Below are 13,990 nucleotides of genomic sequence, written 5' to 3' on the forward strand. Positions count from 1 at the left end.
CAGGCTGGCCTGGGAGGGGATCAGATTAGAGACGTGGTGCTGGATGCATGGGAACTTAGAGGCTATGATAGGCGTGGTGGGACTGGGGGAGGAAAAGAGGGCTGAGGTGGTCCCCAAGGACTGATTCTGGCAGGGGAACTCATCACAGCACACAGTTCTTTCCTCTCAGAGAGACAGGGAAGAGCTGGGCGAATGTCGGTGGGGGTCTCGAAGGAAGTGGTTGGCAGTGAATTGACCTTGAGATTCTTGAGGATTCTGAGGGTACGATCTGGAAGGAAGCTTGCGCACACTCACCTTCAGTTCTTCCATTCTGTCCTGGATGGTGGAGAGGTCGGACGAGTGAGTGGGATCCTGAGCCTGGAGGATGTCCTCGGCTTCCACGATCCACACCTCCAGGGCCTCTAAGCTCTGGGCAAATGTCTCATAGTCAACAACTCCAGCCTATGTTGTCAAGAACAGACTGGCATTGTAGTGAAACAGATGGGTATTTTTATGAAAGCGAGCAAGAGGGCAAGAGACAACTGTAATGTTCCTCCATGAGATGCTATTCCTAAAACGGTGAGGCAAGAGGGATCCTTTCTTCCTCATTTATGTAGGTTTTCTTGTTTGTTTCTGTGTAGTATTTCCTAATGGCCAATTAAAGCTATTAAATACAAATAAAGCATTTTTGAAGTATTTCTGTTCTTGCTCAAGGCTACTAAACCCATATAAAATTACCATTGAAGCTACTTACTGTTGGTTCATTGGGAGTACTCTGAGAGTGGGTATGATTTAGGGGTTGACCTGCTAAACTAAACCAATTTTAAAAGCAAGTTGTAGGGAACAGTGAAAACCAGCCACCTTTCCTTGACTCCACTGGGATCTCTAAGTTTGATTTTTTTTCTCTCTCTCTTCTTTCCTTCGTTTTTTCCTTCCTTCCTCCTTCCTTCCTTCCTTCCTTCCTTTCTTCCTCCCTCCCTCCCTCCTTCCTTCCTTCCTTTCTTCCTCCCTCCCTCCCCCTTCCATCCCTCCCTCCCTCCTTCCTTCCTTCCTTCCTTCCTCTTTCTTATGTTTTAGCATTACAGGAAATGTCACCACAGCACTGAAGAATCTGCTTCCCGTGTTTCTCCCCCAAGACATAGAAATCTCCAGTCCAGAACACGTTCACCACCAGCTCCCTACCTGCAACACTGCTTGCTGCCTGCAAAGCGCCTGCTCCAGGGCGCTCAGGCGCTGGCTGAAGCAGAGCTGCTCACACTGAATGGCTGCGGCTGCTGAAGCATCCACCTGTTGCCCCAGCTGTTCTCCTAGCTCACAGAGGACCAAAAGCGAGTCCTTGACTGCTCCCAGTCCCTTGAGAAGGTCCTAAACGAGAAGAGAGGCACACATTGTGAAGCCTGTGACATGTCCTCCTCGGTGGCATCAGCTTTGGCAGAGGGTCACACATGTAGGTAGGAAAGATCCTGTGTGTTCATTACATTAAATGCCTTCACCTTAGAAAAGTAGTCATGGTTTGGTTATAATTTTTAAAAAGTATGAATTATGTGTACTAACAGTTTATACATATGATGTAACACACACACAGCACTCTTCTGGTTAGGATGGGGATGCAATTTAGTGGTTGCATACTTGCCTAGTACACAAACACCTATCTCTAGTTCCAGGAAAAAAGCAGAGTGCTTATAATAGAAGCTACATAAGCTCATTATAGGACTTCAGAGAAATGCAAATATTATACATAAATAAGGAAAAGAAAGAAAGAACCAAACCAAGGAATAAAAGAAAGGGGAAGTGAAGAAGAGAAGAGAAAGGGGAGAGAAAAGAAGAAAGGATGGAGAAGGAAGAAGAGAGGGAAGGAAGGAGGAAGGGGTGGAGGGAGTGTGTGAGAGGATACATATGGAGAGAGAAACAGAAAAGAAAGAGCAACGAGAGGACAGAAACCATGGTACACTAGATGAGACAGTTACTAGAAACCGTAGATCATGTTTTCCTTGCTTTATACATGTAAATGAATAAGTAAATGCATGTGTAAATATATATGTGAATGTATATGTAAATGTATATATGTTAATATAATTGCTTCAAACTGAAAAACTATTGCATTTTGCCTTTCCTGATTATTTTTACAAAAGCCTTGGGCATTGTCCAGCTACAGTCACCTATTGCAACTACAACAGGACTAGCGTGCCAGTGAGGTGTAGTTGGCAGAGAAGGTTCAGAGGGACAGGACTAAGGACCTTGTCCACCTTTACTTCCATGGCACCTCCAGCCGTGTTTCTAAGAAGTCCAACTGTATGTTCATAACCATGAGTCAAAGGGGAGTCCCTGTGTCTGGGCCCTATGGTGTAGTACCATATCACGTAGTTCCATTCCTGCTGACGGCTGGGGTCCCACTTAGACAGGAGGGAGAGCGCAGATTCTGCCCTGCCTGGACAGTGCTTCCTCGGAGAGAAGGGCAAAGGGCTCCTTTAACCTTGACACTCATAGAAAAGAAAATTGTGCCTCTATTCGGGAACACCAAAAATGACAGCTCTTGAAAGATAAACTATGTCAGCAGAAACAAAGATTATCTTTACTGTAAATAATAGCCTGTCACTTTAAATCCTTGTTTAAACAGATGGTGCAAGCTTGTGTTTGTGTAGTTTTTATAACTTGACTACTTTAATAAGACTACTTGGGAAAGCTCTTAAGATCTCTGCAACAAAGATCATTAAAATAAAGACAAATAAGGACAAACAATAAGAGCCAAGTAATGGATGGAAGAAGAGAAGGCCTTTCTTGAAAGCCCTAAGTAGGTTACTGGCAGCTCCGGTGGAAAAGAGAATCATTTGAAAGCTATTAAAAAGTGTAGCTGAGACAGACTTCTCTGCGCTGTTAAATTCCTGAATGGAGCTGTTGTCTAGGTGTACCGCAGCAGATCACAAATCTAAGTGAATGATACCTTTAATAGTGGATTATTTAAAGGCGTGATTTCCCCATATGGTTACATCTTACAGTGACTGTTTCAGTACAGACAGATAACCTACATTTTCTCCACGGATATACTCCATTAGGGGAAAAATGACCCATTTTTAAAACTGAAATCACGGGAAGCAACTCACAAGCGTTAAATACGTATGGAAGGCTCTGTAAGACTAGCGACACCCTTTAGTAAATAGGGTGGTGATTTGGGGATCAACTGTCTCACAAATTCAGAAGGCCTCAAAGCTCACACGGAGCTATACCAGCCCAGTAAGCCTGTGACACTGAAGGACATCGGGTTGTGCAAGTCCCAAACAAGTTCCTGGACATACATTGCAATCCTGAATCCACTTGGTGACGTCGTCATCGGCGATGTCCTTGTTAGTGACTGCCTTCAGCAGTGCACTGGTTCGATCCTCTTGTTGCTGGACGGCGGAGGCACACTGCTTCGTGTAATCCTTGTATCTCTGCCAGAGCACAAGGAGTGCCTTGCTGGCGTGGAGCTGTTCGGCGATCTCTTCCAGTAAGTTATTCCATCTACGAGCAGCAGTGAGCAGTTAGGGCAGGTACCATCTCTCACCAAACACCCTCACTTACTATTTTATTTCTCTTGATCCTGGCTCATGAGACTATGGACACCACAATGCAATGGCTCATGTTTATTTAACACAATGAAGATTAGTAGGTCACACCCGTATTTCAAGGGGATGAAAATTATCTTTGCTGGGTGGAGAGCATTCCTCATCCTTCCTAAGTGTCTTCTTGTTGGCTATTTTTCATTGAATTCATTTTGTAAAACACCAAAACATTGGTACGATGGACTCTAGAGATAGACAACTGAAAATGTCAAGAGGTTTTAACTGTATCATATTTACAATAAGAACAAAATTAGCCTGTTCCATACCTCATATTGACTTCCTGCAGGGTACTGGAGAGTGTCTCTGTCACGGGTGGGTGACACTCCTTCAACAGCTGGTTGGTAATGGAGCTGAATTTCTTCAAGTCCTCTTCCTGCTTTTCCAGGCTGTCATGAAGATTCTGCCCAAAGAAAGAGTCCCACAATGACAAACAGGAACTAAATTCTATAAGCAAATTTGGAAGAGTTTGGTGTCATGGGCATGCATGTGTTGGTTCACTGTTTTTAACAAGATAGTTGTCCCTATCTTATAATCCTGTTCTGAAAGAAGAACCACAGCAATTGAGCTCTCTTATGCTAATGCGTGAACTCTTCTTAAAAAATTCACAGAGGATGTCCTCCTTGTCTAGGAAGGAAGCTGGAGCCGTGGTCCGGGTGCTGTCTCCCACACGGTGGCTCCTTTTGATGCTCAATGCCCAGGCCTCTGTGTCATTAAACATCTAGAGTGATTGATGAGTATGACATCAAATCGCAGCTTTTCCATAGATCACCTCTAAATTCTATCTCATGCAAAGACTTTCCGATGTTTTTATGTTTAATTGGTAGAAAATAAGTGTACAAACCCACAGAACAATCATTTTGGATAACTGGTTAAACTTATTCATACCTGTTTATATTGTTGGATAATTAAATAACCTAATGAACACATCATTGATGTGGGATTACCTTCTGTATGCTGTGAATACCATTGGTTAATAAAGAAACTGCCTTGGGCTGATAGGGTAGAACTTAGGTAGGTGGGGAAAGCTAAACTGAATGCTGGGAGAAAGGAGGCAGAGAGAAACCATGTAGCCCCCACTGGAGACAGATGCTGAAACTTTACTGGGTAAGCCACAGCCATGTGGTGATACACAGATTAATAGAAATGGGTTAAACTAACATGTAAGAGTTAGCTAATAAGAAGCTAGAGCTAATGGGCCATGCAGTGATTGAATTAATATGGTTTCTGTGTGATTATTTCAGGGGTCTGGGCAGCCGGGAAATGAACAAGAGCCAAAGTGGCCTCCTTCAACACATCATCACCTCACATACTTAATTACTTTAGATCAGAGCAGTGGATCTCAACCTTCCTGATACTACAACCCTTTAATACAGTTCCTCATGTTATGATGATCCCCAACCACAAAATTATTTTCATTGCTATTCGTAACTGTAATATTTCTACTATTAGGAATCATAATGTAAATATCTGATATATAGATAGTTTTATTCAACCTCTATGAAAGGGTCATTCAACCCCCAAGGGTATCACGACCCACAGATTGAGAGCCATTGGTCTAGAACTATCAAACATGCAGAAACAGAGTAGATTGATGATTACAAGAGGTATGAGAGAGAGCTGGTAATGAAAGGAGAGATGTTCCACAGAGAATAGTTTCCTCTAAGCAAGAGAATTTTCCCCTCACCATCTTCATGCACTGAACGGTGACTGTGGTTAATAATACTGCATCTTATACTTTTGATGTCACTTAAAAATTTATTAGAAAAGCGTGGTGATATCTTCTCCTGAGCACCAGGGGGGAAACTAGAAGAAAGATGTTTCTCTGGACCAGGCACAACATCACATACCCATAATCCCAGCACTGGAGTAGCTGAGGCAGGGGAATCGTGAGTTCCACGTTACTCTGAGCTACATGATGAGACCCAGCCTAATGCCTCTGGGCCATGTTTTCCTGGAAATATTGTTTAAATGATAGCCTCAATTCTAGTAGAAGAGAAGTAGGCTATAAAGTATAGTACTGTTTACCAGTTTTGATTTGCTTGCAATATTCAATATTGCAATATTCAAGGAAAAGTCTGTTAAATTGTCCCTATCTTGAGGCAAATTTCAGGTATTAAATGTAGAATATAGTAATTTTTAAAGTTCTCCAATTTTTTTTTAAATGTAGTTTTAAATTTACTATGCCCAACCTGAGTTTTAATGGTTGGGTTCTTAGAATCTGCAACAAGTCTTAAAAAAATATTTACATACTACACTAATAAATCTACCCTCAAAAGTCATTCCCTTATGAAAGTCAACTTAGGACCTCAGTGATATATTAATGCAGGTGTCAAGCCAGGGATGTCAGCTAAATGTAAGAAGGCCCATGCTGTGAACCCCGTCCCTTGAGGGCCCATTCTCAGTCCACGGCCTGTGTATTTTAGCCAGGAAGGATGAACAGTTACGGGTCAGTAGGGCACAGTGCCAGGGTAAGCAAAGTGGTGAAGATGGTGAAGACACAGGTCATGGACCTGAGAGCAGTGACCCCAGACGTGAGCCTGAGCTGGATTTAAGACAGACAGCATCAAGTGTATTCTTGGAGACTATGGTGTGGACAGAGACACAGGAAATCAAACAAGTGAGTTCCGGTAAGAGGATGGTGCCGTCAAGGGCTCGGCTGATGGGATTCTACCGATCAGTCTGAAAACTAGCGTTGAAATGTTTACACCTTGTCTATTTCCTTTTCTGTTGTCTAGTTTCTTAGAAGATATTGGGAGAGGCAGACTACGGAAAGAAAGGGACGACATAAATGGTGATGGCAGTGGGTCAAGGAAATAGGTTTGGGTAGCCGATCATCACAGAAAAACATACATATAATTTACTTAACAGGATGTTCAAATCCATTTCTAGATCAGCTAATCCCGTATTTGCTACCCACAGGCATGCTTGATTAAGTTAAAATAAAGCAAGGAAATTAATATTTTAAATCATTAAACGCAAAGAATATAAGATAATACTTTAGAATGATATTTTCTGCTTGCTAATTTCTTGTTTTCCTTAATGAAAAACAATGTTAAGATGCAGTAAACCTTTTATTACCTGAAGATTGTCGACCTGAACTTGAACAGCTTCAGAGGAACCAGTCAGCAGTCGGAATCGGGACAGAGAGTATCTGGCCTCCATGATATGACTGTTGATCTCATCCAAGGCTGCTTTGTGGTGGCCCCACTGGGCAAGCACTGACGTCAGCTGCATCTTTAACTCTCCAACCTGTAGGAAAGAACAACGCTTGTCGTAACTACGTGTGATACAGTATGATGGAACAGAGAACATTAGCTCCTGAAGTACTGCACTGGGACTTCAGGCACCAAGAGCAGATGAGAACAAAAGAACCGGGGTTACAGGCTGTTGTGAGTTGTCCAATGTGGGTGTTCGCCGCTGACCCTGAGTCCTCTGAGAAATAGACAAGTTCTCCTAACTGCTGAGCCACCCCTCTAGCCCCAAAGGACTAACTTTACATTTTTGAAATAGTGTATATTTCTTATATCAAACAATGGATGGGTTTTATGGTGACCTCTGTGTTAATGTCTGTATGCACCTTGACCATCCTGATGCTCACCCACCCTCCCCTGTACATGCCTTCCTCTAGTCCCCTTCCCCTTCCCAACAGTCCCCTTCTAAATACATGTTATATATGCATGAATATAAAATGTAGGTTTCGTATACAAAAACAAACAAAAAAAACGTGATCTATGTCTGAATCTGGGTTATTTTTCTTAATATGATTATGTCTAGCTTCATCCATTTTCCTACAAATGATACAACTCCATTCATCTTTAGGAATCAACAAAATTCTGTATACACATGCTAGCTTTCTCATCCATTCATCTGTTGACCAACATGCAGGATGGATCCATAACTTAGCTACTGGGAACGTGCAGCAATGAACACGGGCATGCAAGTATCTCTGCAGCATGCTGGCTGTGACTACAGAAACGACACTCCCGCACACATTCCTCCTCTGGATTTACTGGCACCAGAGAGCATTTGACTTTGGTCTCCAACGCTTTATCAGCTTTGGACTTCTGCAGGTCGTTACTAACCTAAACATGGTCCTTTGGCTATGGAGTAAGTGCAGCGATGAGTGATTAAAGGAAGAGACCATATGCATCAATCTACATTTGCTTTCTCTGCTTTGTTTCTCAACATAAAGGGAAAATGTTGAAACCCATTGGGATGCTATCTGATGGGCCACAGGACAAAGAAAGTGATGCCTCAGATGTAAGGTCCAGGCCACAGGTGCGGGCGGGGGTGGGGCTGCCCTGAAGAGTCATAAAATAGCCTTGCAGCTGAGGGAAGGTGATCAGTGAACGTTCTGCATAGCCTGCTTCTTCTCTGCATCCCCGTTTGTTTTTCACGAGGCCATATTCCAATGGGAGAAATGCGTAATTGATGATAATATGGCAAGTCGGTCCCGAGCCTTTGCGGTGATTTATAGAAATGCATAAAATAGAACAGATTTAAAGCTATGCCAAAGATAATCTGTGGCTAAAATGGAAGGCTGGTCTGGAGTAGAGCCCGTGGAGGGTAGGAGTTGTTGGACATTTCTGTTCAAGCACATGCCTGTACCTCGACGACATTCACTCCCCACGTCTCTTCCTCATCTCTCCAGCCCATGTCCCTCTGCTTTCTGTTTGCATTTGTGTGTGGATGTGTGTGCATGTGAGGAGTGTAGATGTGCACGTGTGTGTGCATGTGTGTGTGGATGCAGGTGTGTGTATGTGCATGTGTGCATGTATAGATGCTTATGTGTGCATATTCGTATTGTACGTGCATGCAAATGTGTGTATACATGCAAGTATGCATGCATGTGTGCGTAGGTGCATGCATATGTGTGTGCACACGTGCCCTCAGCTGTTTGCCCTCCGCTCCAGTGTGTAAGATGTGGATAACTAAGCACTCAGACTCTGATGGAATGGGGATCACTGTGACCTTACATAGTGAGACATGGTACTCATTGTCATCCTTTTCTTATTGGAAGATTCAGCACACCACTGAGGGCATTATCAAGTCTCTTTGTAGAGATTCTATTTTACTGACAGAGACTGAAACACACAAGGGAATGATGTAGTATGTGAGTAGAAGGGAGCAGGCAAGCCGAAGTCTCTGAGCACAGGGCGTGCCTATTGGGCCCAAGAAGAGAGTGAGACCAATGTGTCTAAAGCAAAATGACCTTGCAGGGTCAGAGAGACAGTGGGAAACCGGGTCAACACCCAGCTCTGGTTTCAATCCTTCTGAGACCAGAAGCTATTGCAGGATTTTCAACATGGGGATGTCTTGATGTGACTTTATTCAAACAGGCTCTGCTGAGATACTGATCGCTTAAGAGACCATGGAAATAATCCAAGCAAGAGATGGCAGGAACGTAAATCAGGGTGCTACTTACACAGATGGGTTGGATTCCAATCTATTCTGGGAGTGTATCTGCCAATATTTTCTGATGAACTAGGTATGGGTGTGAGAGAAAGAAAGCAGTGCAGGATGGCTGCAAAAGATTTCTACCCATGCAACTGGCGTGGCAGCATTGCTAGCAACTGAGACGGTAGGAAGAGTAGGTTTGTGGGGGAAGCTATGACTCACTTTAGGCATAGGAGTTTGAAATGCCTGCTGGTCACAGGTTTCTCTTCCTGTCTCTATTTAGAAGTCTAGAAGAAACTAAAGATGTGGCCAGTCTCCCTGGAGAACTGTTTGTCCCTAGATGGTATCTATGACTATGAGGGTGGGTACAATTAAGAGAGGAACGTTTATAATAATGTGTATTACAGGAAACACCAGAAATTCAAGGACACTAATGAAACAGACTCAACGATACCCAGGGGTGATGGAGAGATCTGATAATTATTTACTCGGTTGCTTTCAGCAAATGTCAGCCCTGAGTTTTGCAGGAGCAGGAGCTGGGTCTCGGGAGCAAGCTTACCAAGTGGTCTAAACCAGCCCAGGTCTGGCTGAGTTCCCGCAGGGTGCTCATAACACTGCCAGAGACCTCCTCCTTCTTGTTCTGAATCAATGCAAGTCCACTCTGCTCAATTTTCTCTACTTCCTTCTCTTTTGCTTTAATCAAATCTTCCAGTTCCTGAAAGATTAAAAAAATATATATAGTTATTTTAAATTGTTCTATTATGGAACTCCAGGGTGCACGGAAATTGAGTCATTATAGCTTCATGTGCTAAAACCCTGCCACTAATCCAAAAAGATTACCATTCTCAAAAGATGGTCTGTACAGTGACACTTCCTCCTATACTTAAATGTTAAAAAAAAAGATAGGCTTTTTATCCATAGTAAATTAGCATAACCTGAAAAATATAAAATCTGATCATCCGCCAGATAAAGAAATGTCATTATATACCTTTTTCAAAAAGTTGGAAGGGAAGAAATACATCTCCGAAATTGTAACATGATTATATTCGGAAACCCAAACACGCCGATGTTTTAAAGTCACGTGATCTAACGGGTGTACCTGAGATTCAGGCATAGTTTTGTTTCCCTTTAGCCTGTGTCGCTCTGTAAGTGAGGAACTTTTACTGAGTCTCAATTTCTTCAAATGGGGGAACTAAAGACTGGAGGAGAATCACTATTATCTTCTCTTTCTCCAGTACTCTCATCATCTGTGACTCTGAAAGGCTACAGGCTTCTTCGTATCTTAAATTCTCAATTCTCTTTGGAAGGTGCTTTTTATGGCTGTTAGACGAAAATGTTCAAAAAAGAAAAGTAAAATGAGAAAAGGCTCAGGGCTCATTCTTAAATCATACATTATAGGAGTCTGGGGCCATGGTTCTGTGGTTAAAAGCACTGAGTGCTCTTCCAGAGGACCTGGGTTCGATGCTCAGCACCCACATTGTGGCTCACACACATACGTAACCCGCATCCAAAGTCCTCCTCTGGCCTTCGATAATAGCACAGGTGTGCACATTGTGGACAGATATACATGCAAGCAAAACATTTAGACACATAAAAATAGTTGATTTATATAAAAGCAAAAAGCGTACATTACAATCCCACCCAACTCATATCTGAACGCCACTGGGGCACAGTGAAACAACATGGCATTGCCTTCAACATTTTTCAATAAATGCAGAAGCGGGAAATTGGGCCATTCAACCTCTTTGGGGTTACAATGCTGCTGAGGGCTGCAGTGGAACGTGGGGCTTTTTATTGCCAGGTGCCTGTGGGGAGCCCTCTAAACCCAGGTCTGTGGAGGGATGTGAATCTCATATTGGGGCAATATGGTAAACTAGGTATGAAGACATGGTTGGTCACATTCTCAGATTCAGGTACATATCTCAGATTCATATAAGAATCTGAAAACCCTTGAGGTTAGAAAGGAGACAATTTCAAAAAATATTTTACGCTCAGAGAAAATTAACTGTGCAAGAAAAATACTTGTCCTTCCTCTCGATTGATCCAAATTTTAGTTGTTTTGTGGGGTTATATGCATGCACATGAGTGTGTGAATACAAAAGCCAGGTCAGTTTGGGGTGTCTTCCCCAAATTTTGACACAGAGTCTTTTCCTATACCTGGAACTCACAGACTGGTTCTAACTGGCCAGCCAGTGAGTCCCAAGGATCCTCCTGTCTCCGTCTTTCCAGACACTATCGCACCCAGCTTTTATATGGAGGTCAGGGATCTAAACCTAGATCCGTAATGACCATATGATAAACATTTTACCAACTCAGTGACTCATATAAGAATAAAAATATTGTAGTTGAGTAGCTGTTAGGCGTTTGTGAGACGTCTCCACTAAATTAAGTACAAATACTGTGCTGATTTTCATGTACTTATGTAAATGCTTTTGTTGTGATGTCATCCTCTCATCTCTGCTTTTGTCAATATTATGACAGTGTCGATAATCAATGGCGTGGAAGCTAATGATTACTGAGGTAATACTTCCTTTACTCAGTATAGAAAATGTAATTAATTTTACATTTTAAGATAGTTCTTTCTTTTTTAGGGTTTTTTATAATTTATTTTTTTAAAAAGAAAGCAAACTATCTTTTTTTTTTCATTTTACATATCAATCCCAGTTCCCATTCCCTCCCCTCCTCCTAGTCCCTCCACCTACTCTCCCCCTAGCCCATCCCCCATCCACTCATCAGAGAGGGTAAGGCACTTTGCTTTAGGGAAAGTCCAAGGCCCTCCCTACTATATCCAGACTGAGCAAGGTATCCATCCAAAGAGAATGGGTTCAGTACAAACAGTAGAGATAAATCCTAGTGCCACTGCCAGTGGCCCTGCAGTATGCTCCAGCCATACAACTGTCACCCACATTCAGAAGGTTTAGTTTGATCCTATGCTGTATCCTTCCCTGTTCAGCTGGAGTTGGGGAGCTCCCATTAGCTCAAGCAAACTGTTTCAGTGGGTGAAGGGAGAAGGGGAGGAGGAGGAGAACTTGAGGGAACGGGATAGTTGAGATGGAGGAAGGACAGAGATGAGAGCAGAGAAAGATATTTTGACACTAGAGAAATTCCCAGAAAACCACAAGGATGACCCCAGCTAAGATCCAAGGTAACAGAGGAGAAGGTGCCCAAACTGGCTTTGTCCTGTAGTCAGATTGATTACTTTCTTAAATGTCACCATAGACCCTTCATCCAGCAACTGATAGAAACAGAGGCAGAGACCCTCAGCAAAGCACTGGGCTGAGCTCCCAAAGTGCAGCTGAAGAGTGGGAGGAGTGAGAACATGAGCAAAGAGGTTAAGATATTTCTGTAATTTTCCTAAGTTATAAATAACCATGCATGATCATCCCAATTCATATTTAATATGCAGTACACAATTATATTTTACATGTTAGTAAATAATAGAGACCCATAGCAATCCTTCCTATAAGATCCTAAAATTTAAATGTTAGAATTAAATATATCTTCAGTCATTCAGAGTGGTAAACCTGCTCAGAAAGTAATACTGAATGTATGGTTTGTGGATTACACATCTCAGAAGAGCTGGCTGTACCTGGGCCCAACCCAGGAGTGAAGCAGGACTGAAAGACATTTCTGCATAAAGGTGTGTTTGCCTTTCCATAATATTTTTTCTTAAAAATTCTCTAGTTCTGATCAATTGAAACAAAAGCCAATCCTAATATTTCTGTAATAATAAATTATTCCCAAGTTGGATTAATTCACAAATATCAGTTTTTATATTGCATTCAATCAATAAATCACCTCCAAAAGAGACTGGAAAAGTATTCAAGCTTTTTAAAACAAAACAAACCCTGAATCCAGTCACTGATTTAAGTACCCTGGTTTGAATTTCCTGCTGTGGGCCAAAGAAACAATTTCTCAAAAATGACAATAAATTTTATCAAAGTTTGTAGAACTGCCAATTAGGACCCGACAGTTAGGCTATTGTGATTTATACATACTGTCCCCAAACAACTGTGTGGGCTCCTCGCTGGTCTTTCAGGTTCGAAGGAAATGGCTTTTCATGAATTGGCATCGGCATAGAGTTCTTTAAACCACAATGCAAGTTTTGTCTTTGAAATTGCCTGAAGTGACCCTCGGGGAACTTGAGACTTACGTGCCACAGGCAATAAAATTTGGCTAAACTTCTGCAATATTTTTCAGACATCAATGTGTCTCCCTACTAAAAAGAAGACATATATAGGAATAAAATCAAAATAGAAAAAGAGCATTAAAGAGAAGAAAAAACTAGTGAGAAAGAGACAATGGGGCTGGAGATATAGCTCAGTGGTTAAGAGAACTGCTGTTCCACAGGCCTGGGGGTCAGTTCCCAGCTCACTCATGAGAGGTAGCTCACAAGTACCTACAACTCCAGGTCCAGGGGGTGCAAGGCCCAATTCTAGCCTCTGAGAGCATGCACACACACACAGGGAGGGGGAGAGAAAGAGAGAAAGAGATAAATAAGGTAATTGTTTTAAAGAAGAGAAAACAAGAGAAGAAAGGGATGAAAAAGAAGGGCTAATATGGCTACAGGATCAAACTTCAAAGAGAACGCCAACAAGCAAGCTTTCAGTAATACAGTGACCTTGGCCATGAGACTGGGAAGCACTCATTAGCATGTACGGGCTGCCTTTTAAAATTAGTGGAAATGTTTGAACTTTGAGGGATCAGCAAAACTATCCTTTTCAACCCTAAAAGCGAATTTTTGAAATGCTGACTTATTTTTCAGATTTTAGAATTTATGGTCTAATTTGGAAGTACCTCCAGCCTCCTAAAAAATGCAAAATTCAACAAAAGCAGTTGACGGGCATATTTGGTTTTCCATCTTTTATAAATCCATCTTCTGATGAAAGGCATTCAGCAATGTTAATTAAAAGTGCTTCTCACTGATCAGAGTGGGTGCACACCTGTAACCCCAGCATTTAGGAAACAGAGACAGGAGGATCAGGAGTTATAGACCAGCCTTGATAACATGTTGA

At 42.2% G+C, this 13,990-nt stretch overlaps 1 protein-coding gene across 4 annotated transcripts in view; it reads right to left on the minus strand.

Moving 5' to 3' along the window:
* Syne1 (spectrin repeat containing nuclear envelope protein 1) overlaps positions 1-13,990 on the minus strand; it is a 461,524-nt gene that overhangs the window by 77,638 nt on the left and 369,896 nt on the right. For all 4 annotated transcript variants that reach the window (XM_041680032.1, XM_041680030.1, XM_041680029.1 and 1 more), the window contains 6 exons: positions 9,535-9,690; positions 6,657-6,827; positions 3,845-3,978; positions 3,273-3,477; positions 1,162-1,344; positions 295-441 (listed from right to left, as the gene is read on the minus strand). In XM_041680032.1, coding sequence (XP_041535966.1) covers positions 295-441; positions 1,162-1,344; positions 3,273-3,477; positions 3,845-3,978; positions 6,657-6,827; positions 9,535-9,690 — 996 coding nt within the window. The remainder of the gene's footprint in view (positions 1-294; positions 442-1,161; positions 1,345-3,272; positions 3,478-3,844; positions 3,979-6,656; positions 6,828-9,534; positions 9,691-13,990) is intronic.

The sequence above is a fragment of the Microtus oregoni genome, unplaced genomic scaffold (genome assembly GCF_018167655.1).
Source record: "Microtus oregoni isolate MIOR12 unplaced genomic scaffold, Mior012 000033F_ref0000390, whole genome shotgun sequence".
NCBI classification, from domain to species: domain Eukaryota; kingdom Metazoa; phylum Chordata; class Mammalia; order Rodentia; family Cricetidae; genus Microtus; species Microtus oregoni.